Source organism: Anolis carolinensis, chromosome 4 (assembly GCF_035594765.1).
Source record: "Anolis carolinensis isolate JA03-04 chromosome 4, rAnoCar3.1.pri, whole genome shotgun sequence".
In the NCBI taxonomy this organism is placed as follows: domain Eukaryota; kingdom Metazoa; phylum Chordata; class Lepidosauria; order Squamata; family Dactyloidae; genus Anolis; species Anolis carolinensis.
Genome location: NC_085844.1, coordinates 32310707 through 32334801, shown reverse-complemented (window position 1 = coordinate 32334801; position 24095 = coordinate 32310707). Strand labels below are relative to the sequence as shown.

The following is a 24095-nucleotide window of genomic DNA, read 5'->3' as shown; positions in this document are numbered from 1 at the left end:
CAGGCAGCAGAATGGCCAACAGGCAAGGAGAGGCCATGCCAATTCACCAGCCTCGTGCTATTCCTAACTGCCTGCCTCCCTGATGTGACTTTGCCTGTGCATTATATTTGTCAGCAGATCTTTCTTTTGGTAATGTGCACCTCAAAACTGAGGTGTGCATTACATTCGATGATACACTATACTGGAAAAAACACAAGAGATAGAATTGGGGATTCATAACAGTATAGGAAATTATTATATACCATGTTGGGGTGTTGATTTATCTCTGCATTTTCTGCAGTTTTCACAAGGGGCAGGCAGCTGCAGAGACACACTGTTTATCCCCATAGCAGGCTAAATCAGCCAAAATCAAAACTGGAAATAATGTCTTTATTTTTTCAGATTTTTTAATGGCTTAGGGGTGCTGGGTTCTGGGGTGCTATATTTCAGTTATAAGTTCCATTAGAATTGGTTTCCCAATTTTTGCCAAGTTTTCACCATGTTTGTATATGATGCAGAAGCTTTTGATGATCTGACAGTTGGCTACGTTGAAACTGTAATCCAAAAAGTAATTTTCCAAATCTTTGCCCCCATCATCCAAAGTCAAAGTAAGGGTCTTCTGGATTCTACAAGAAAGATGGTGGCGGCTCTTTCTTGTCCTTTGCTCCAGGCAGCAAAATAACTGGAACCAGGCCTGAGAACAAAATAGAAGCATAATATAGGATATTTTAGGGCTTTATAACCATCTAATTCTTCATAATGGTGTAACTGATGGCTTTGCTGTCACCTCCAAAATGTCCAAAGGATGTTGACTTCCTCTGATGGCAGGATAATGTCACCTATATTTTTCAAAGTGGCTACTTTAGATTGGCCTTAGTTCTCTACAGAGCCTTGAAAATTCCAACAAATGAAGCGTTACCAATAAATCATCCATTTTCCAACCATACTTTTCAGGACAAGGGATGGCAGGATGCCACCCGAGAACTGGAATGCTGTGTTGCAAGTTTTCTGAAAATAAAACTATTTTAAAAATTTTAAATATTAATACTAAGTGTTCATGGTTAGGATCTAGTCCCTTAATTTTTATAAACGACCTTTGGAATGAAGTTTTAGACCTAAATCGTTTTTGAAAAGCAACTTTATCCCCAAATCTGTGTTGCATTTGGCTACCAAAAGTTGAAGAGAAGCATTTTAAAGCAATATAATGGAGAGGCTTTTTGCCTGTAAAAGTGGATTGATTTTAGAGTAGGCTCCAAAATCTAAATTATTTGCTTTCATAGCTTACCCCATTTGGAGAACTAGCCTTAATGGTTTGTCTCTACCCTATTAGATTTGCTGACATGCCAATATCACCAGACCTTATTCTTTGTTGGCAATGCCCTTCTCCATTATAAAGCTATAATTTGATAGATTTTGGTAGCCCAGTGTGAATCAGTACACCAAATAGTGGACCGAAGTCTCATTTTTTCTGTTTAAGAGAACGTTTTTCTGCGCAATCCTGTTGTGCTCATCCACCAGTTCAAACCACCACAGGGCCCACTGTGGAGCCTGGAGGACTGGAACGTTCCATTTGCAGATACTGTGGAGGGCCACGTGGTGCATTTGTGACTTCTTTTTAGGGTGACTGATTGTAATGATGCATGTGTTCTAGTAGCTTTTTAGTCTGGTTTTACTGCTGAGGGAAAGCAGTGTTTCAGGGTGGAGACCTTCCCGCTCCAAAACAACATTTATAACATTGAGAAGAGTTTTTAAATACTCCTTAAAAGTGTTTCATGGATTTCTTTTTGTAAGGGTGTGGTCTGGTGGACGTCCCAAGGTGCTCTGAATTGGCCAAAAATACACACAAAGGGTAGGATGCTCTGTGGGCTTCACAATTCCCATCTCAGAAAGAGTATAGGAGAAATTGCATTGCTCAAGACGTTGCAGAACTACAACCACCAGCATCTATCATCTTTAGTTATATCAACAAGATGTGATTGGAATTACAGTCCAGCAACATCTGGAGGTACACATGTTCTCATTCCTACTGTAGAGAATGGGGCATATGCCACTTGTTTGGGAAGAACTCTGTGGTCTCAGAATCTTTGAAATGCCTTGGGGTCACAAGATTAAAGAGCAAGAATTGATTGTGGTATTGACTGAACTGTTACTCAACTTGTTACTCAACTTGTAGGGATTGGATATATCTATTATCGCCAAACCATAAGTCAGAACTTAATGTCATTTAGGATTCAAATTTTGTAATGCTGTAATTTGTAATTACATGTTGTAGGTAAAGGTAAAGGTTTCCCCTGACGTTAAGTCCAGTCATGTCTGACTCTGGGGGTTGGTGCTCATCTCCATTTCTAAGTCGAAGAGCTGGCGTTGTCCGTAGACACCTCCAAGGTCATGTGGCCGGCATGACTGCATGGAGCGTCATTACCTTCCCACTGAAGCGATACCTATTGATCTACTCACATTGGCATGTTTTCGAACTGCTAGGTTGGCAGGAGCTGGAGCTAACAGCGACCGCTCACGCCACTCCCGGGGTTTGAACCTGGGACCTTTCGGTCTCCAGCTCAGTGTTTTAACGCACTGAGCTGTAATGTTGTAATTTATTCCCACTTGATTTCAAATGTTGTAATTTATTCCCATTTGACTTCAGCGGAAGGTTTATTGACCGCAATAAAGGCAACTGACTGATTGGCTGACTGACTGCAACTCCAACTGTTACTTCCAACATTGGGTTAACATAACCAATAGCAGCAGTTTTAGGAGTTGAAGGCTACAATAATCTATCCCTAAAATAGAAGGTTGCCTTTGAAACAGAGTATTGTTCCCTGTGAAGTGTATTGTGTTCAAGCAGAAAGGTGGGATATAACTAACTGACTAATTAGATACATGACCATTGACCACCACAGTTCTCACTATAGAATTTGTACTAAAGAAGGCTTATATCTGGCTGTTGTTTTCAGGCCTTCAGAAAATGTGTCTTTCTATGCAGTAGAATAACTTTGGCATGGGCTGCTGAAATGATGCCATATAGAGATGCAATATAAAATATAATATAATTAAAACATAATATAATGAAATCATAAAGAAATCAACATCAAAATGGAAGTAAACTATCAATATTAAAACACTAGTTGACAATCTTGCTGTAGATCTTTGTACCAGCTAAGCATTTTTGGGTGGCCACCCGGACAGAAAGAACGTGACAGTATTCCAAACAGGATGCAAGTAAATCATTTGTTCCTGTGGCCAGATCAGATGTCTCCGGAATTAGTTGGTGCACTAGTTTTAAGTTACAAAATCAATCCAGGACACCAGAAACCTGGGTCTCCAGGCTCAAAGCTGAGTGCAGAAATATGCCCAGAAGGCTTACCTGTGACTCTAGGGGGAATGTAATCCAACCAGGCATAGTATAAATTATTTTATATCTTTTGACTCACCAGAATCAATACTATTTTCAAATACTCTACTCTGAATATACTGTAATTGTGCCTAGATTCAGTGCTGGCTGATGGCTTCTAGACAGTTGGGCAATGAATCTGGCTCTATTTGTATTGATACTATAAAGGAGCTAGCCACAGTGCTGAACTCTTTTAAAGTTCAGACTAAACTACTTTAGGCTGAGTTGCTTTATTTCTCCTTTCCTTTAAAGTGCAAAAAAAAAACCTAGAGTGAATTTATCACCTCACTGACATTGAAGGCAGCAGCTACTGCTGTGTAGATCAAACACGGTAGTTGGATAATGCCACCAGCCAAGAGGAAGACATTAGTGGTGTATACGTGTGTGTATTATATCCCCAATAGGTTATAATTCAGCCCAATTAGCTTCCATGGGGAATTTATGAATGTTATCTTCACTGAAATTAGTAAATGTTGGTGGAAGCGCCTTTTTGGTGGCTTTTAAACAGGCTGGAAGGCCATCTGCCGGGGATACTTTGATTGTTCTTTTCTTGCATGGCAGGGACTAGCTAGCCCACGTGGTCTCTTCTATTATTCTAGGATTTTATTATTCTCTTTGTTTGTCTTGCCTTATCAAAGTAGAAAAATCGTTTCATCAATCATTTCCAATTGAATGGTTATGTGTGCCAGCTGTTATTTAAAGTTTCTAATGTATTACAGAATTAGAATCATGGAAGAATTTCTGAATGCAGGAGGCATGTTCACAAGTGAATCATTTTTCTTTTTGATCTACAGAATTATATGCTGCTTTGTCTTTGATACAATGTGTGATGGTAGAAATAATTGGGACTTCATTCCTAGTAGTCATTTTGAGATAAGAGCACCCAGCTGAAATGTAAGAGTTAAATTTATGATAGCAGTGGGTAGCAGTTCTTCCTCATTACAGATTTAAAAATCCAGTAATTCAACCAGGTGTTGTGATAATCTTTTGTGTCACCAGAGAAAATCAATGAAACTCTAAATTGGTCAGACTGCAGTGCACTGCTTCTCAGGATTTGCCCTTGGGGTAGATTTGCCACCCCATCAAAGCTTGGCAAAGTTTCTTTTGTGCACTACAACAAACAGAATCTCAACTAGCCATATCTTTTGAGGGATTCCTGGACTCCTAGTTCAAGCAAATGGCTTTTTAATATATCTATTCTTGCACTAAAGAGGACACAAAGGACAAAAGTGCTCCATGGGAAATGAGGCCTTTTGTGTGGGATTGCTACAACTCTTACTCTCTCATGTTGGTCCTATGAGGTTATTTACTATGGGCATGTAGTAGAAAACCCACACAGATTGTTAAGGAAAATAAAGTAGTAAACAATGATAAAAAGGGGTCTGTTGAGGGGCTTCTAATGCCAAAATCATAGCAGAATGGATGATCCTCAAAACTGTTGTCTTTAGGATCCCAAAGTAACCATTATTTCAGGATGCCTTCCTAAATCATTGGAAACATTTTGTCTCCAAATGGGCTGATAAATGTGGCCTGCCTTCAACAAGAGCCATATGTTTGAAATAAGTCTTTGATTATGTCATCTTTTAATAATTGATGGTGGGACCTAGTCAAACTCTGCTTTGTTTCTTGCTTACTGACTGCTTTTTGGAGCTGCCTCTTGGTAGCTGAGAACTTTGCTAATGTTCTGACATGGCATTCCAAGTTTCTGTCTTTTGTCCTGGTTGGTTGTTGCTCCCGATGGGGCACAGAGCCTAACCCACATACCCTCTGCAACATATATTTCTGCACAACTGTGTCATTCTAGCTGCCAAGTCCCAAGCTGTCTCATATAACATCTTCATTGTTTGATTACATAAAGGCAGCATGTGGGTAGAAGTTGTGGTTTCATTGCCCACATGTCCAAATGTCTGCCTTATCCACAAAATGGACCCCCTCAAATTTTACACCAAGCGTGAAAAAGAGGTGTCCCTGTGGTTATGTAAAATCTCTCCATATGAAATAATCTTAACTGGGTTAACCTGACCTTGGCATAGAGTAGCTGTCCAGATTAGTGGGACCATGATATTGTGCAAGCTTTATTCAACATCTTCTTTCATCACTTTTTATTAGAAAATAGAAGTCATATAAGCTCTAGCCACATTACAAATATGGTGGCTCTTGCATTCAGAACAATACAAAATTATCTGCTCCCAAAGGAAGGATTATGTCTCTCCATCTTTCTCCTGACCCTGGAATTTTAAATATATGTTAGACTTTGGTATGCATATCTTAAGGTAAAGGTTTTCCCCTGACGTTAAGTCCAGTCGTGACCGACTCTGGGAGTTGGTGCTCATCTCCATTTCTAAGCCGAAGAGCCGGCGTTGTCCGTAGACACCTCCAAGGTCATGTGGCCGGCATGACTGCATGGAGCGCCGTTACCTTCCCGCCAGAGCGGTACCTATTGATCTACTCACATTTGCATGTTTTCGAACTGCTAGGTTGGCAGGAGCTGGGGCTAACAGCGGGCTCTCATTCTGCTCCCAGGATTTGAACCTGGCACCTTTTGGTCTGCAAGTTCAGCAGCTCAGCGCTTTAACGCACTGTGCCACCAGGGGCCCATATCCTAAATTTGCATATCCTAAATTGCTTTTATTTCTGTTTTATTTTTCTGGTTCTTTGTATGTATGCATGTGTACATACACATCTCTTTATTATCCAGACTCAAATGGAGATGCATGAAGCTTTGTGGAACTTAATATAGTCCTCTGTAATTCTCCATGACTTAATACCAATATTTTTAAATACATATGCATAATTCCATTATAAATGACATCCACATGTGACTCTGAAGAAACCAGGACTTGCTTGTGAACAACCTTACTATAGCTGGCAGTTTTGTTTACTTACTTCCCCAATTTCTCTACGTTTGATAGCAGCTTCTTATGGATGCATTACCAGTGCACAATATTTATACTAAGGACATTAAAGTCACAATAACATTGGTTAGAAGAACAAGCTGCTGGCAAATTGCTACGTGTTTGGCATCTTTCTTCCACTGTGAAATATAGACATCTTTAGGGTTGGATCCCACCAACCCATGAGCATAGTGCTGCTTGCAGCATGCTGTGCCCGAAGAAGAAACAAGAAGCAAAAGCTGCCAAATCATTCTACCCTCTTCACTCTTAATTAGCACCTGAGGATAAAGAGAGTGCAGATGAGCTCTGTCTATCAGCTCCAGCTCCATGCGGGGATATGAGAGAAGCCTTCCACAAGGATGGTAAAAATATGAAAACATCTGGGCGTCCCCTTGCAGACGGCCAATTCTCTCACACCAGAAGTGACTTGCAGTTTCTCAATTCGCTCCTGATACGAAAATAAATAAAGCACCTGAAAAGCTATTCCAGAAGATGACAGAGAGATCTGATAGAAAAGAGCATTAGGTTGCACCAGAGCTTTGAAAAAAATGTGTGTGTGTGTCTTTAACTTGCAACTTTCAGAATCCCCTAGACTATATGGCTATCCCCAAGGCTTTCTGGAAATTCTAGTGCATCCAACCTGTTGTTTCCCTTGTTGGAGAATGTGACATGCTGGAATGTGACAAACCACAGTTGTCATTTATGGATGACATTTTGCCTTTGTTTTTCCACAATAGATTTATGCCTACATCTTTGAAAACATCAAATCCATTCAGCTGGAAGCTCTGCTGCTGTCGGTGCTGAGCATTGGAGTCCTTGTTCTAGTGAAAGAGTTGAATGAGAAGTTTAAAAATAAAATTAAAGTGGTTCTTCCTATTGATTTGGTTTGGGTAAGTAAATACAAAAATTAGGGGGTTTTATCCTACTAGAACTGGTGTTTTCTGTTGATCAGCACAGAGCAAATCTATGTGGTTTTGCCAATAGGTTTTAACAGTTTAGATCAGTGGTTCTTAACCTGTGGTCCGTGGCCCAGCATTGGGCTGCGAGAATGAAAATCTGGTGCATGAACCTTCTTCCTCTTTTTTTTATATATTTAATATATTGTATTTCTGCTCCTTTCTGCAGAGCTGACCATTGCATTGGATAGACCACATCAGCTCTAGATTATTAAATATGGTGTTCTATGGGTGAATAGATGGCAACTACTGGATGGCATACGTTCTGTATCAGAAACTAGAGCTGATGTGGTCTATCCAATGCTAATTTCTGAATCAGCACCCCAATAACCAAATCAAAAAGTTGACCAAAAACTGATTCATAACCCATTTGGTACTAATGTTAGAGAGTGGTCCCTGGTCAAAGTGGTCCCTGGTCAGAACCACTGGTTTAGATAAATGCAGGTATATTAGTTCTCATCAGAAATCTGTGCCTGAAATGTTGTAAGTTGAGGCACCACAAATCAAGAGTTATCACTAATGTTATTCAGGTCAGCATTAATTACAATGACGTTGATTAACTTTAAGCTGTTATACTTTCCCCTCTCAAAACTAGGACTCAACGTGGCCATTTATTATTTTTTTCTAGTTAATTTCTCTTGTTGCTTGATCAATAGATAATTGCGTCTTCTGTTGCCTCCTATTCTACTGATCTGAAAAACAGTTATGGCTTGGATGTTGTGGGACATATTCCAGAAGGGTAAGGTATTTTTATATGGTTGTATGTGTATTAAAGGTATAAATCTTTCCTTATTTTGTTCATGAAAGAATAAGGATTGTTAAACATTTTCTTCCTTCCACATGTATCATTTGAGTTTCCATGCATTAGGCATTTCTTCTTTGAAATTCTACCAAGTGACTTAATAGCAGAGAGTATTGTACTCTCAGCTCCTGCCCTTTTAGCTCTGACCACACCTACTGTGCTCAGCTACTGGAATCAGTTGTAGTTGAGTTCATGTTTTATTATGTTTTACATATTTTTATGTGGTTAATACTTTTTAATGCATATGTATTTAATGGTGATGTATTTTAATTTTTGTTCCACTGGGCTTGGTCCCCATTTAAGTTGCCCTGAGTCCCTTTGGGGAGCTGGGGCAGGATATAAGAATAAATTTACTGTTGTTACTATTGTTGTTGTTGTTGTTGTTGTTATAGTAATGATTGTTTCTTGTGTAAAATATTTTTTTGCAAAAGAAAAAAGCCCTTCTTGAGAATTAACTGTCTCACAGTGATTGATTGATATGCATAGATACCCTTTAATTGGGAATAGGGAAATTTGAGAGTATCTTTTACATTCCTAAACTATATGTATATTTAAATGTTTGATATGTTTTGATATTAATCGAATTTAATTTTAATTTTGTATGTGTTTTAAGGCATAGAATAATTGCCTCTATGTAAGCTGCTTAGAGTCCCCTTCAGGGTAGAGAAAGGCAGGATATAAATAGAGTAAATAAATACACAAATGTAATATGTTTTATATTTTGCTGCTGATTTGAACAGATTTCATAATAATTTATTTATTATATTTATTACATTATTTATATATCGCTTTTTCTCTTAGAGACTGAAACTAACAGTGAACAGTGGTAAAAAATGATACAATACAATGTAAAACCTAAAGAGTATAAACATTAAAATAGAATTAAACTTAGAACTATCTAAAATGAATAGCTAAAACTATTAAAATAGTTTAAAATACATTTTTGCTCAAAGGTTCTATAGAGATTTGAAGTGTTCCAGTATAGACAAGCTCTCTGCAAGCCCATGACTTCAAATGAGTTGAGCTACAACTCTTATTATTTCCAGACAGCACTGCTCATAACTGTTTGCCCCATTTTGAGAGCAGTAGTTTGGGAAGGGCTGGTGAGGCCAATTATTCATAAATAATAACACTGTAGATGTAACAAACTGTAGATGTTACTCAGGATCAAAAAGAATTACTTGTGTCATGTCTAATTAAGGGCTTTGGTATGTAGAGTAAAATTTTAAAGAATTTAGAAAACAGCACAGACGATCACTGTTCCATATTGCAAGTTGCTTTCAAAAGTCTCTTCCGTTTCATAAGCTATTTTTTATATGTCAGTTTGGAAAACAAACGCAAACCTGCCTTTGGTGTGTGGAATGAGTTGCATATTTATCTGCACTTCGATCAGTAAAAAAAACCCCATGTTATTCTCTAGGCATGTCACGTAACCAAGTAGTTTCTAAGTAATTAATGATACTAGATATCAAGTCTCAACTTAAGTGAGGACAAGAACAATAAAAAAGAAAAGAAATGCAAATATACATGAAGCACTTTCCTTAGGTGCCAGACATCAAGTGAAAAGATTAGTGAGTAAATACGGCTCTGAAGGTAATACAAGGTTCAGAGTATGATCTGTAAAAGTATAGTTTAAATTCAGTTCAGCCATTTATTCTAACAAATCAAACATTGAACTCTTTGGTCTCATCTACACCGCACAGTTATAGCACTTTGATTTCACCTAACTCCCGGGGCTCCATCCTATGCAATCCTGAAAGTTATAGTTTGGTGAGAAACTCGAGTTTTATGACAGAGAAGAGTGAATACTGCATGAAAGTACAAACCCATCAATTCCATAGGAAGTAGCCATGGCAGATAAACTTGTATCAAATGAGATAATTATGTTGAGTTAAAAAGTTGTATGTCACAGCCACCGCTAGCACCTAGAAAAATTAATGTACAAAAATTCTCATACTTTTGCCCCAGATTGAGAAAAAAATGTTTTCACATGTGAAAACAAAAGAAGCAAAGATTTATAATCAAATCCTACAAACCATGTGGCTTATTGCACAGAAATATTACCTTACATTGTATGGAAATAATTACTGTGTGTGTCATGCATGGAGGAATGCAGGGTATTAAATGAACAAACAAACATACAAAATGTGTTGTGGAAGGCTTTCATGGCCGGGATCACAGGGTTGTTGTATGTTTTCCGGGCCATGTTCTAGAAGTATTCTCTCCTTAGGAGAGAATACTTCTAGAACATGGCCATACAGCCCGGAAAACATACAACAACCCCAAACAAACAAAATGTATAATGCATCACATGATCATGCTAGCTAGGGAATTGTTCCCAAAAAATATGGTCTTCCAGGCCATAGGCTTTGTTACAGAACCTTCAGGAGAGACTGTACACTGAAAAGCAGAGTTGGGTCATTTGTAGTTCAACACACAGTAGTTCCGCAGATGATCTCATGAATTTGACTGCTCTGCTCAAAAGCTTGCATGAGATAAAAAAAAATCAGTCCTTAAAGTGCTCCAAGACTTTTCAACGTTTATAATGCTATGAATGTGATCCAAGTAGGATTGGCCCCTAGACATTCCTTATATGGTGTTTACTTCCTTGTAAATCGGTATAGGGTTATAGCCAAGATATCACTTTTGTTGTTGTGTGCCTTCAAGTCATATCTGTTTTATTGTGACCCTAAGGCGAACCTATCATAGGGTTTTCTTGGCAAGATTTGTTCAAAGAGGGTTAGATATACAAGTCATATAAATATACATATGTTCTCTCCAAGTGACCATGCAAAAAGGATAGATTGTTTGGGTATAGATTATTCACAAGCAAATTGTCAGTTCCAATCCTTCTTTTTAGTATTTCCAGGATTTTGATTATCTGATGATAATGATGATTATTGGGAATAAGGGAGGATATTGTAAGAGGAATACTGAGAATCTCTCTAAGTTTTAGAGTTTCAGGCAAAGATCTCCAAGATGTATTGCAATTATTTTTGTATATTAGTGCAGATTTATTCAATAAAAGCAGGCAAGATGGCACATTTTTATATCTGGCAGACATCATAGTCCTGAAAAATATAAATATTGCCAGAAATTATTCTTCTTAAACTTAAGTTTAAAGTCAGATGGGGTTTTGTGCTGCTATAAAATCAGAAAAGAGTGTTAGTTCTCAGTGCTTGGCCTAATCAATTGGAACTTTTTTTTCACAATCTTAATACTGTCAGTTTTCCTGGTGGTAGAATGATAATGTTCCCTCTGTCTTTTATGAATGAGTTTGTCCACACCTTTCCCCGTTTTGTTCTAGATCAGTGGTTTTCAACCTGTGGGTCCCCAGATGTTTTGGCCTTCAACTCCCAGAAATTCTAACAGCTGGTAAATTGGCTGGGATTTCTGGAAGTTGTAGGCCAAAACACCTGGGGACCCACAAGTTGAGAACCACTGTCCTTAATTATAGTCCTGGTGTGAAGTTGAAAATTTAGAAGTTGTAATAAATAAGCCTGTTTTAAAGCAAAAAAGAAAGTCAGTTTAGACGCACTCCCCAGGGAAGGATTTCCTCATCATAACAAAAGTTGTGTGCCTTGTACCTAACAAACATGACATAACTTAATACTATTATAGTAGAGTCCCGCTTATCCAACCTTTGCTTATCCAATGTTCTGCAGTCTGCCTTTTAGTAGTCAATGTTTTTGTAGTAAATGTTGCGATATTTTGGTGCTAAATACATAAATACAGTAATTACTACATAACATTACCATGTATTGAACTGCTTTTTTCTGTCAAGTTGTTGTAAAACATGATGTTTTGGCACTTAATTTGTAAAATCGTAAAGTAATTTGAGATTTAATAGACTTTTCCTTAATCCCTCCTTATTATCCAATATTTTCACTTATCCAACATTCTGCTGGCCCATTTCTGTTGGATAAGTGAGACTCTACTCATTCAGAAAAGACAGAGGTAACATTAGCATTCTACCACCAGGAAAACTGACAGTATTAAGACTGTGAAAAAAATGGGCCCCGGTGGCACAGTGTGTTAAAGCACTGAGTTGCTGAACTTGCGGACCAAAAGGTTCCAGGTTCAAATTCCGGGAGCGGAATGAGTGCCCGCTGTTAGCCCCAGCTCCTGCCAACCTAGCAGTTCGAAAACATGCCAATGCGAGTAGATCAATAGGCATCGCTCCGGCGGGAAGGTAACGGTGCTCCATGCAGTCATGCTGGCCACATGACCTTGGAGGTGTCTATGGACAACGCCGGCTCTTTGGCTTAGAAATGGAGATGAGCACCAACCCCCAGAGTCGGTCACAACTGGACTTAAAGTCAGGGGAAACCTTTACCTTACTGTATTAATATTAGTAATCCCTTGTCAATACAAAGGCTTTTGTACCTTAAAGACTGCAAACGTGTGTAACCACAACAAGGGGACTGCAAATGTGTGATCAATTTCCTTAAAACAGGATTCACTGTGGCTTTTGCGTTTTCAATTCTAGCACGGGAAGTGCTTTGTAAAATTAGTATAGTAAACCTTTGCCGCTTGGGCACAGCTGCCTTCTTATTCTAACCTGTAACATCCTCCACCACATAGGACTGTACTTATTTTTACAGCATACCACCTCCGCAGCCTCCACCCATGAACATCCTCCCTGAAATAGTTACGGAAGCATTCAGTGTTGCACTAGTTGGCTATGTTGCATCGCTAGCACTTGCCCGCTCTTCAGCCAAAAAGTTCAACTACTCCATGGATGATAATCAGGTAAAGGTTTTCTGCTGCTACCAAGTTTTTAAAATTTCATTTACCAGTTACATTTATATCCCATGTTTCTTCAAATGAACTCAAGGCAAGATGAACAGCTCCTTCTCTGCCTCAGTTTAGCCTCATACTTAGAATATGGAAAACAGGATTTTGGTAGACTATGCTTACACAATTGCTTGCTATCTGAGAAGTTGCGATGTTTCCATGGTTCTATAGCAGCAATTAAAGTAGGCAGACAAAGTTATTGTGCAATAGTGACGAAGAAGCTGCTAGAACCAAGGAACTTGTTTCTTTAGGTTCTGCTTTCTCTGCAGAGCCCTTGGAGTCAGGTGGTTCAGGGTGTTGGTTGGGTCAATTGCCTATTCAAGCCAGGCTTTTCAGAGCTCAAGGATTCCCCTTTCAGAGTACTCAGGCTACACTACAAAGGAATTTACAGCCTTCCTTTTCCAATTACAAGTTTGTCTATCTTCATTTGTTGATCCCTTTTGCCACTAGTTACTAAATAAGATTTCAACTCCCCATGCTCTGGTCTCTGAGTTCTCAAGCTTAGGAGACTGAATCAAATTCATGCAGTGATTTTTATGGCTCTGTAGAACAATCTGGATCACTCAAATCCCAGGTCAACATACTAATCACACTGGTTATGACATCATCTTACTATTAGTTTTAAGGATGCACTTGATATTAATAAAGATCAAGGAACAAATAGTCCAGAATAATTTAAAGCAGGGGTTTATAAAACTGGAACTCTGTGATTGATAGTGAGGGGCTCCGCGGAGCCTTGTTGCTTCCCACCTCTTCCTCCAAAAGTTTGCCCATGCCTGATAAATATGCATTAAATATAATATAATATAAACATTTATTGGGGCTTCACTAGAAACTTTTGCTTCAAAAAGGGCTCTGCAGTTGAAAAACTTTTAGAATCTCTGATTTAAAGTCCAACATGTATTTGAAGGTAGTGGAATCAAGGGGGTTGCCTCCTCTGGAGAACTTGGATAAGTTCATAGGAAGATATTGTCTTTCAGATAGCTTGGACCTGGGCCATGTAGGGCTGTATAAATCATAACTAGCACTTTGAATTGTTCTTGAAAACATGATATGCTCCCTGTAGCCAGTATGCATCTTTGAAAATGAGGAAAAAAAGTTGGAGCGTAAGCTTTTGTCTCCATGCACCTAAAGAAGGAGACATAGTCAATGTGGCCAAATGCACTCTTGGTTAAAAAGCTATAGACCGGACAGCCTATTATATTCCATTTGGCATCTTCATCACTTCTGAAAGACCTGTTCTACCTGTTAGAGGCCATAGAGATAGCCATGTATTCATTGTAAGGAATTCCAAAGGGGAGGATACTGCAGTATCCTAATGATAGGGAAAGACTTTTTTTTTTAAAGTCATTTGGGAACTGATGGGTTATGGGAAATAGTGCTTTTGATAATGTAATGCCTTGCCTCTATTTGTTAATGTGTAATGGATCTGGGTTTTTTTTTTTTGGTTTTTTAAAAAACTTCTGTTGATAGTTTAATTATATTTTAGATTTTTCATGCTTTTAGTGATGTGAATTTCTATATGTTATATGTTTTCACTTTCGTAATTCCGAGGACTGGGGAAAAAACAGGAAATAATTAACAATAAGAATAATGAACATATTATAATATATATCACATATTTATGATGCATAATATAATAATATGAGGAATGCCATTGTAGAATACCTCTGCTTGGCTTGATAGATGAAATTCCAATAAGATAAACTGTTTGCAGATGGAGGCTAAAGCTGACAAAACAATCAGGATAATCCAATGGGATAAATCCATATATTAGCCCCAACTAGAGTAGTTGGGGCTAATTAGGAGGCCATTCGGAGGAAGAGAAAGTTTTTGAAAGAATGATTCAGGGTAATATGGAAAGAATGGACTGAAGTCATGCTTCTCCTCTCTTTTCTGACCCTGGAACTGGGCAAAAAAAAAACTTTTTCAGGGTTTCACTTACAATCATTCACTGGTGTAAAAAATCATGATGGCTGTTGAATGATTTGAAAAGAGGATGAGATGAACGAAAGATGGGTCTATTGATATGATGGTTCTATGGTGCTCTGTTTCCAGAGGCAGCAATGCCAAGAAATCCTGGTTGGTAAAAGGCAACATAGCAGAGAGGAATAGAGATAAACTGGAGAAAGATGCCAGTTTTTTGCTGTCTATAATTGATAGTATTGTAATGACCTCCTGACCTCTAAATAGCTTATGTCCAGGGAACCCTGTAGGCCTATTGAATCAATGGAATGTTCACTAAGTGTTGACGCATCTTTCAGCAACTGATTACGTGAGTTTATTCAAGTGGGGGCTGGCTTTTGGATTTAGATTTTGAATTGCATTTCAAGAATCCTGCATTTCAAGATTTCCTGGGTAGAGGATTCTGGGACATACCGTCTAAAAGTTAACATTTTTTAAGATTAGAGAAGGCCATGATCTTCAGTTGTTTCAATCCCTTCTCATAGACTTTATGAAAATCCTCACTGAAATATGAAATATTGGAGCAGATGAGCTTTTTGTTTCATCCAACAAGGTTTCATCCAACAAGATTTCCTTAGTTCTTACTTTCTTTCTCGTAACTTTCCAGGAATTGTTGGCTCATGGCCTCAGCAATGTCATCCCTTCATTTTTCTTTTGCATCCCGAGTGCAGCAGCCATGGGGCGTACTATACTTCTCTACAGCACCGGAGCAAAAACTCAGGTAACTTATGAAAAACTTATAGGAGATACACACACTAATATCCTGTATTTTCAATGGCTTCACTACAAGTACACTGTGTTGTACTGGCATGGTAAACCTATCACTCTGATATAGTGAAGAGCAAAGATTCTCTTTGCTAATGCTGTGTTTCATGGAGTCAATCTTTGGAATAAATTATTTTACAAACCCAGATATTGTGTATTGTTACTTGGTACTTTTATATCATTTTGCCCCTGTGTCACTATGTGCTGCCTGAGTTCTGAGTTGATTTACTCACATTCTTCAGATTATACTAGGGTTGTTTACATTTGACTTCTAGCCACAGAGGTTTATTTAATTATGAAGAACATGTCCTTGGACAGAATAATTTCAGAGTACGAGATGGTAAAGGATGTGAGTCAGTAATAATTCAGCCACTTGCAAAGCACTTGGTTCCCTACTTGGAGTAAGTTGTCCTAGCTCTTAATTGCATTTCATGCTCAGTATTTTAATTCCCAGATCCTATCTCATGTAGCATCTGGTTCCTTAGTGCAATAATGTTTACCATGGGTTCAAATGCCAAAAAAGTCATTTTTAAAAACTAGTAAAATTTACTTTTTGATTAACTCTCAAAATTACCCAACTGTTTTGGCACAGGGATTTGGGGAAATGTAGTCCAAAAAAGTAATGCATCCAAGATCTTCAATTAATTTATTTTTGAACATGGTTAGTTATAATTGAAGCAGTCATTATTTGATCTTCTAGTATGCATAGTAGGTGACGTGTATGGACATGTAAGAATGCAGAAGAAGCCTCAGTTTGTATGTATTACTTTACTAATGAATCTTAGGGTGCTGAAGGGGATATTTTCCCCCACACATACCTTACATACCTCTTTGTGTACAAACAAATGACTTTTTAAAGGCATGCAATGCATTCCTATGCTTGTCTACTCAGAAGCAAACTCCATAGAATTCAGTTGGATTTATTCTCAGACCTCAGTATATGGGATTACACTCCCAGCAACTGACATTTTTTTCTATAGCATTTCTATTAAGAATAAGGCAACTCAATCTTCTGATGTTTTGTGTGTCTGTTAGTGAAAAAAATGGATCATAAGTGAAGACCAGTCATTTTTGCTGTCCATAATGGAGAAGGCCAACTAAAAAGAGCAAAAACAACTATGGCTTTGTGATCCTAGAAGCCAGACAGAGAGACAAAGCATGTTTAAAAAACAAAATAGTACAGCTGACAAACCAAACAGTCCTCTGTCTTGGCAAGGAAAGTGATCCATTTACTTTCCACAAGCTGAATCTAGTCATGCTATCCAATTCAGGCTATAATTAAACAAACAGAACTAAATAAAAAGGAAGACAAAGGGCACTGTCCCCATTAAGGAGAGAATTGCTTATACAAAATAATTGAAGTACTTTTTTACTGAGCATATTAAAAACCCTGTAAGCCTTGACCAGAACATTATCATTATTATATTATCTGCATACAATGCCCAGAGTCACACTTCTTCCTTTATATGACCCATGGCCATACTAGTTGGGGAATCTTGGAAGTAATAGTTAAAAAATAATTTGCCACACTCTCATCATGATATAAGTAAGAACCACGTTTGTTATTGTGATTTGCCATTCATGCAATTTGACATCATTTTAACTGGCATGGCACAATACTATGGAATCATGGGGATTGCAGTTTTATAAGGTCTTTAGCCTTCTCTGCTGAATAGAGCTGTGCTTCGCCAAACTACAATTCCCAAAATTTCATAGCACTGAGCCGTAGCAGTTAAAATGATGTCAAACTACATTCATTTTACAGAGTAGGATGAATAAAAGCCCAGCATTTGCTTTGAGAGGAGGATTTGGAGGAATGGAAAGATGGGAAAGTCACAGGCTTTCTCTGTCTGTCATCCTTCTATTCAATTCCTCACCCAGGAAATGTGACTGATTTTGTGATGTACATTTCCATTTAATATGTAGCTCCACTCTACGTCTCATTGCTTGCAGCTGGGTATACATCTCTTTTGATTGGAACAGTTAGTTAAACGCAAACTGAGCACACGTTGTTTAAGCTAGTCATACATACGCCATCCGTGAACATTTTCCAGTTCAAAAGTTGAACTTCAGTGGTTTTTGCCTGTGTATCTGTGATCAAAAAAAGTGAATCTTTGTGTTTGCCTGTAATTTTTTGTATATTGTGTCTATTGGTACTTGATCCTGGTATTTCTCCTTTTGGTGGGCTAAGAGCAGCCCACCACAGGTCAAATCTTAAATTATCTTCAGATGCTTTCAATCTACCCTCCATGTGAGAGCCAAAATCCCCTTTCCTGGCTCCTTGAATTTTTATGTGTCTGCAATGTTTTGTTATGCTCAGCAGTTTTGTCAAACCAAACACTTTAATCTAATTTTAGACATGCTTCAGAATTTGAATAATGTGATTATTTATGCTTTTCCTTTCCAATTGTTTTTTAGGTGGCTTGTCTAATATCTTGCATACTGGTGCTTGTGGTCATCTATGCAATAGGACCGATGTTGTGTTGGTTACCCATGGTACGGCTTTTTTCTTTTTTAATTAATTTTTTTTTGCAGTGCATATTTTCTTAGACCAAACTGTGCTTTTTGAAAATGACGGCTCCACCTTTCATTATGATTCTATGATTATTAATGTTGTAGAAGGGAGAGAACATACCAAAAATTGTGCCAAGAACAATTTTTTAAAGAAAACTCATTTTATTTTGTTTGGACAAGAACAGGATTGCCTGTTTTCAATGGAACTTATTGCAGAAGTTCAGAATCTTTGCACCTAGTATATAATTTTGCAATAGGTTATTGGACTGGGTTGGAGTCAGGGCTTTTAACATCAGTGCTTGGATACAATTTTCTTTTGTTTATTGGTTAATATGGGGAATGTTCTACATAAGGAAAAACACTTGAGAAGCAAAAAGGCAGATTGTCTAACAGCACAAATGCTGTGTCAGATTCCCTCTCCACAGTACAAAAGGCAAACACACGGCATACTTTGCTTTTGCTTGTACCCTGTAGTCTTTTTTATCGGATTTAAGAGTTCATAGCTACTATAAAGTGACACTTCATTTATAGATATGCCTTTGTTAAGTAACAATATAATCTCTCTGACAGCTGAACTAGGACTCTGGAATATCAGGTTTCATATCCTCACTTGACCATGGAAACCTGTTGCATGTGCCAAGTCACACTCTCTCAGCTCCAGAGGAAGGCAATAGAAAGCTTCCCCTGAACAAATGTTCCCAGAAAAGTTTGTGATATGGAGACTTATGGTCACCATAAGTAGAAAACGACTTGAAGGCACACAACATCAATTATCTTTAGTGTGGCCCTGCCCAATTTGGTGCCTCTCAAAAGTTGGTTTTCTCCCCTAAATACATAAATAGCCCCTGAAATACTTTTTGAGACTTCTGCATGGGTTTTGGCATGTTCTAACTTGTGCTTAATTGTACAAAGCCACCATTTTTACAAATTGTCAGTTGACAGCTTTTTTAACTGTGGTATTCACCAAAGTGTACTTTCTGTATCCTTATAAATGGAGAAAAGGGGTTGTTCAGAGGAATGTAGAAAAGCAAGAGAAATGGAAGAAAGATGTAGCAATTTCCATAAACTATTATGTGGACTCTGAAAGCCCCACCCCTATGCAATTTACAATACAGGTTTATATGGAATCAAGTCTCAGTAATGGATTGAGTGGAGTTTACTCAAAGTGTGCATAATACTATTTTATTCAGAGAATATTTGTGTCAGTGGCTATCAGTGGTGTAAGAACAGAAACAGTAACTAATATTCAGGGTTAGTGCACTCTGATGTTCACAGGCCTGAGTCAAAGAAAAGTAAGTGATTATCTTAATTTTAAAATAAACAAAATTGTGAAAAAATCAGCATATACTCCATAAACTTCTGCAAAAAGAATAACTATTTAGCTAACAAGAAGTCTTTTCGTGCTGGTAGAAAAGGAATAGAAAGCTTGGCTTCTCATGGAAGGCAATTCTATAGCTTGATAGCAGAAAGTGAAGTTTCCTTTCATATTCTTACCTAACATACTTGTGACATGTGTGCCTCCAAAAGAAAACCCTCTTTTAAGAAGCTTAACAACTCAAGGAGGCTCATATGTATCCACAAGGAGCACATTGCCATATTGGCTTCAGTGTTGGCTGGTGGTTTCCATGTCATTGGAGCAGATTAATTCCTCCAGATTAATCTGGATGTTAAAGGAGCTCTCCAAGGTGCTAAACCAGTTTTGTGGAGAGGGTTCAGCAACTTACATTGCTCCCTTGAAGAGATAGGTAGATCCAGGAGCATGGCGGCTGCTAGTTAATTATACTACACTCCTTTGTCTGAGAACTTGATATCCATATGCACAGTATTTTTTTTCTCTTGGAAGTGTTTGTGGGCTTCTCACTATCTCAAGTGCTATTTCTATGATATGCTTCTGGCTCAGCTAAAGAAAAAATATAGGGGTTGCTAGTACCTGCAGTTTCAGTGTTTAAAAGACACTGGTTCCATAAGTGTTTCACTAGGCTTTAAAAAATTTTGAGGTGCGGCAAGATTACATATGCATTAAATATGCAAAAACAGAGCTGCTTTGTTGGACTACAACTTCTAGAATTGTCTAGCCGGCATGATTTTGCCAGCTTGGTTTCTGTGAGTTGTACCATTATTCCAAGCTCTGGGTGTCTCAATTCCCCAAAAGGTTTAGCTTTATAAATGGAGGAGGCTATTTAGATTGAATAAATAATGGAAGAGTCATGTAACTGGATATTTTTGTCTAATGTTTAGTTAATGTTTAATGCTCCCGAATACGCAACTTTATGTAGAAAGAAGCCCTGTTGCTTTAAGTCTGATTTAACTACATGCTCATTTACTTGGGTGAAAGTTGCCTTCAATTTAGTGGTTTTCGTTTTGAATAAATATTTTATTGAGAACATTGATATCCTGCCTAATAATTATGTTAATAAAGCAATAAAATATAGTTAGAGTCACTGAATAGTGAAAACAGGGCAATTTCCGCCTTAAAATCTTAGAACAAAATTTTAGCACTTCAAAGAAATCGAATACATAAAGAAATACAAAGGGCCAAACAGCAGAAGGAAATACACCTTGTCACTATATATGTAACTGATATTTATGTATAAGTATCTGAATTTTAACTGTAGTTAAGTATGGTGAACCTGCTTACAATCAGTATTTTGTAAGAATCGGGGAAAGCATATTCTTTTTTGGAGGTAATTTTTTACTTTTTATTATTATTTAAAATAGGTTAATGGGTCAGTGTTTATTTAAAATCATTTTATTAGATTTTATTAGAATAACAAAGTGAACTACAAAAAACACACACAACTATCAGATACCAAATGAAGTATCCATACTAATAGATACAGATTAAAGATTTCATTGCACCTTTGGGTGCAATGTCTAGGCCAGGGGTCCTCAAAGTTTTAAAGCAGAGGGCCAGTTCACAATCCTTCAGACGGTTGAGGGGCCGAATTATCATTTGGGAAAAAAAAATCCTATGCACACTGCACATATCTTATTAGTAGTGCAAAACAACAACAATAACAATGATAGAACAATACAATATTTAAAAATGAAAATAATTTTAACCAACACAAACCTATTAGGATTTCAATAGGAAGTGTGGGCCTGCTTCTGGCCAATAAGATAGTCAGGTTAATTAGGATTGTTGTTGTTGTGTGTCTTCAAGTCATTTCAGACTTTGGGTAAGCTTAAATCCAAAATTATTTATTTATTCATTTACTACATTTATTTACTACATTTATATCCCACCCTTTTCACCCAGAAGGGAACTCAGAGCAGCTGTATGTACATACAATATATTATATTATTAGCATAGCACAATATTAGCATTATATATTACTATATTGAACTATATCACTGTGATGACTCATGGGCCATGTAGTCCCGTTCCTAGCGCTGTGGTGACAGATGAAGAGGAAAACTTGGGTTTTCCACTGTTTCAGCCAGAATTGGAATTTTCCCAGCCAGAATTGGAGCCCTTGCACCTGCAGGAGGTTTGTCTTCCAGAAATCTGCCAAACAAGCCCTGAGTCAAAATCTCCCCCATTTTCTCGCCGTAACTATTATCAACAACAGAAAGGAGTTCAGCAGGCTAATCGCAGAAGCCTGAGAATCGCAGCCAGGCATTCAGCTGATTAAGACTGCTTTCATGAGAAACTTTAAGGAGTCATGCATCTGGACACAGAGATTGACTTTCGGTTCTGGTTCCCCAGAGAAGTGTTCTTTGGTGGGAAAACGAGACCCTATTTAGGTTCCTTGCCCCTTAGGAATCTTGCGGAGTCAATTCGTCAGTTACTGGAGTAGGTTGTGTGTGGACAGCGCTACTTCGTTTCCAAGCCTTCGTTCCTGTTTCCAAGCCTTCGTTCCCGTTTCCAGCCTTGTTTACCTCCACGGACCTTGCCTTGCTTCCTAGGACTCAGCCTTGCCTTCCAGGACCTTGCCAAGTATTTACCACGGATTTTGTCCCTGTTCCTCGTTTCTTGCTGCCTTGTATCAAGCCTTGTGTTCCAAGAATCAAGTTTACTTCCTAGCCTTGCCTCAAGTTCCTTGGACTAAGAACCTTGTCATTTCCCCTCACTTTGCTTGGCAAAGTGAGTGTTTCAGTTATTGGATTACAACTTTGGACCTTACTATTTCATATTGGACATTGTTTCTTTGGACTAATTTTGACCTTTTCTGAAAGATCTACTTCTGAACTATTTCCTACACTTGCTTTTATTAACTTTATATATTTCCTTAATAAAGATATTAGATAGATTCTGGCCTCTGTGTATGGTTATTGGTGTTCTGCAGCCTGGGTCGTGACAGTTTGACTCCGCCACCCTAAGCACCAATTAACCTAGGCCAGAATGTCTACCGGAGCCGGACCGGGGGCACAGCCACTCAGCTACACCATCGACAAGGATGAAGTGGACCGCATCCGTGATAAGCTCAATGCACAGGAGGGAGAAATAAGGGGATTGAAGGAACGCGGAATCCGACTCCCGGCCCTGGCGTTGCCAACCAAGTTTTCTGGAGAAGCTTCTAAGGTTCATGTTTTCCGTCGCCAATGCCAAGCTTATCTAGAGGCCCGTAATGCCGAGTTTCCCCAAGAGGACATCAAGGTGGCGTGGATCTATAGTCTCCTAGACGGGCCAGCGGCCAACTGGGCGACGGCACTGTTCGACCAAGTCTCCCCACATCTAAGATCAGCGCAACACTTCTTGGATCACATTAAGGCGACTTGGGGGATCGAAGACAATTTGGAGGCAGCCGGCCACAAACTCCGGCGCCTCTCCCAAGGGGACAGACCCTTGTCTCAGTACATAGCCAAGTTCCGAGTGCTGGCCCATAACACCGGCTGGAACGACATAGCCCTCAGAGGACAGTTTCGGGAGGGTCTCAACATCGAGATGCTGGAGGAAATCTCCAAGGTGGATCCTCCACACTCCCTTGAAGGACTCATTGAACAATGTTTACGGGCTGAAGTCATGCTTGCCAACAGAAAGCAATGGATCCGAGGCCAGAGCGGTAGGGCTGGAGCGAAACCTCCCGCTCCCACCGGCGTCCAGCCGCGTCCAGTGTGGAGACCCCCGCCACCAGCCCCATACCCCAGAGGAAGCGAGGAGGTGCCGATGCAGCTGGGCAATGTGCGACCCAGATTAGATGCTGCCGAGAAGGCCCGCCGCCAACGCCTAAATCTCTGTTGGTACTGCGGGAACGGGGGCCACTTTGCCAGAGAGTGCCCAGCCAAAGGGAAGCCCGCCGCCCGTCTGGCAGCGGCGTCCTCCACGGAGACGAAGGCGTCTGAGGCGGCTGGCGCGAAGCCGGCGGGGGAAGCCAGCGACCGGGTGTAGAGAGGCTCGCCAACCCGGTCAAAAACCCCACTCAAGAGCCGCCAACCGGGGTCCTATTTCTCCTAGTGGTCACCTTGTGGTCAGCGAAAAAAGGACCCGTCATGATCCATGCCATGATAGACTCAGGAGCCACAAACAATTTCATTGATAGAGAGTATGCCGACTCTCTGGGATTACAATATCACGATTTCAAGAACGCCCGTGTGGTGCAGGCCATAGACGGCCGCCCCCTCAAGACAGGTCCAGTAAGCCAATGGTCAGAACCCACCAGAATGTGGATAAGGGAACACATGGAAGAGATTTCCTTCTTTGTTACCGAGGTTCCCCACTTCCCTGTGATTTTGGGAATTCCATGGCTGACACTCCACGACCCAAACATCTCCTGGTCCAACAGAGAACTGCAGTTTGCTTCAAAATATTGCCAAAACCATTGTCTTGTAGCCAAGGTCTGCCATGCCACAGACGCTGAACCCATCATCACCTTGCCCAAGAAGTACTCAGAGTATTGGGATGTATTCAATGAAAAGGAAGCTGAGAGACTACCCCCGCATAGACCTTATGACTGTGCCATTGACTTGGTGGAGGGGCCCCCGATCCCGCGAGGACACCTCTACTCCCTGACTGAACCGGAGCAAGAAGCTCTCAGGGAGTTCTTAGAGACAAACCTCCGCAAGGGGTTTATTAGACCCTCTCAATCCCC

General features: G+C 39.2%; 1 protein-coding gene across 6 annotated transcripts in view; it reads left to right on the top strand.

The window, feature by feature from the left end:
• The window catches only part of slc26a7 (solute carrier family 26 member 7), a 146055-nt gene that overhangs the window by 88617 nt on the left and 33343 nt on the right, over positions 1–24095 (top strand). For all 6 annotated transcript variants that reach the window (XM_062980195.1, XM_062980190.1, XM_062980193.1 and 3 more), the window contains 5 exons: positions 7002–7154; positions 7877–7959; positions 12627–12774; positions 15392–15505; positions 17968–18045. In XM_062980195.1, the coding sequence (XP_062836265.1) occupies positions 7002–7154; positions 7877–7959; positions 12627–12774; positions 15392–15505; positions 17968–18045 (576 nt within the window). The remainder of the gene's footprint in view (positions 1–7001; positions 7155–7876; positions 7960–12626; positions 12775–15391; positions 15506–17967; positions 18046–24095) is intronic.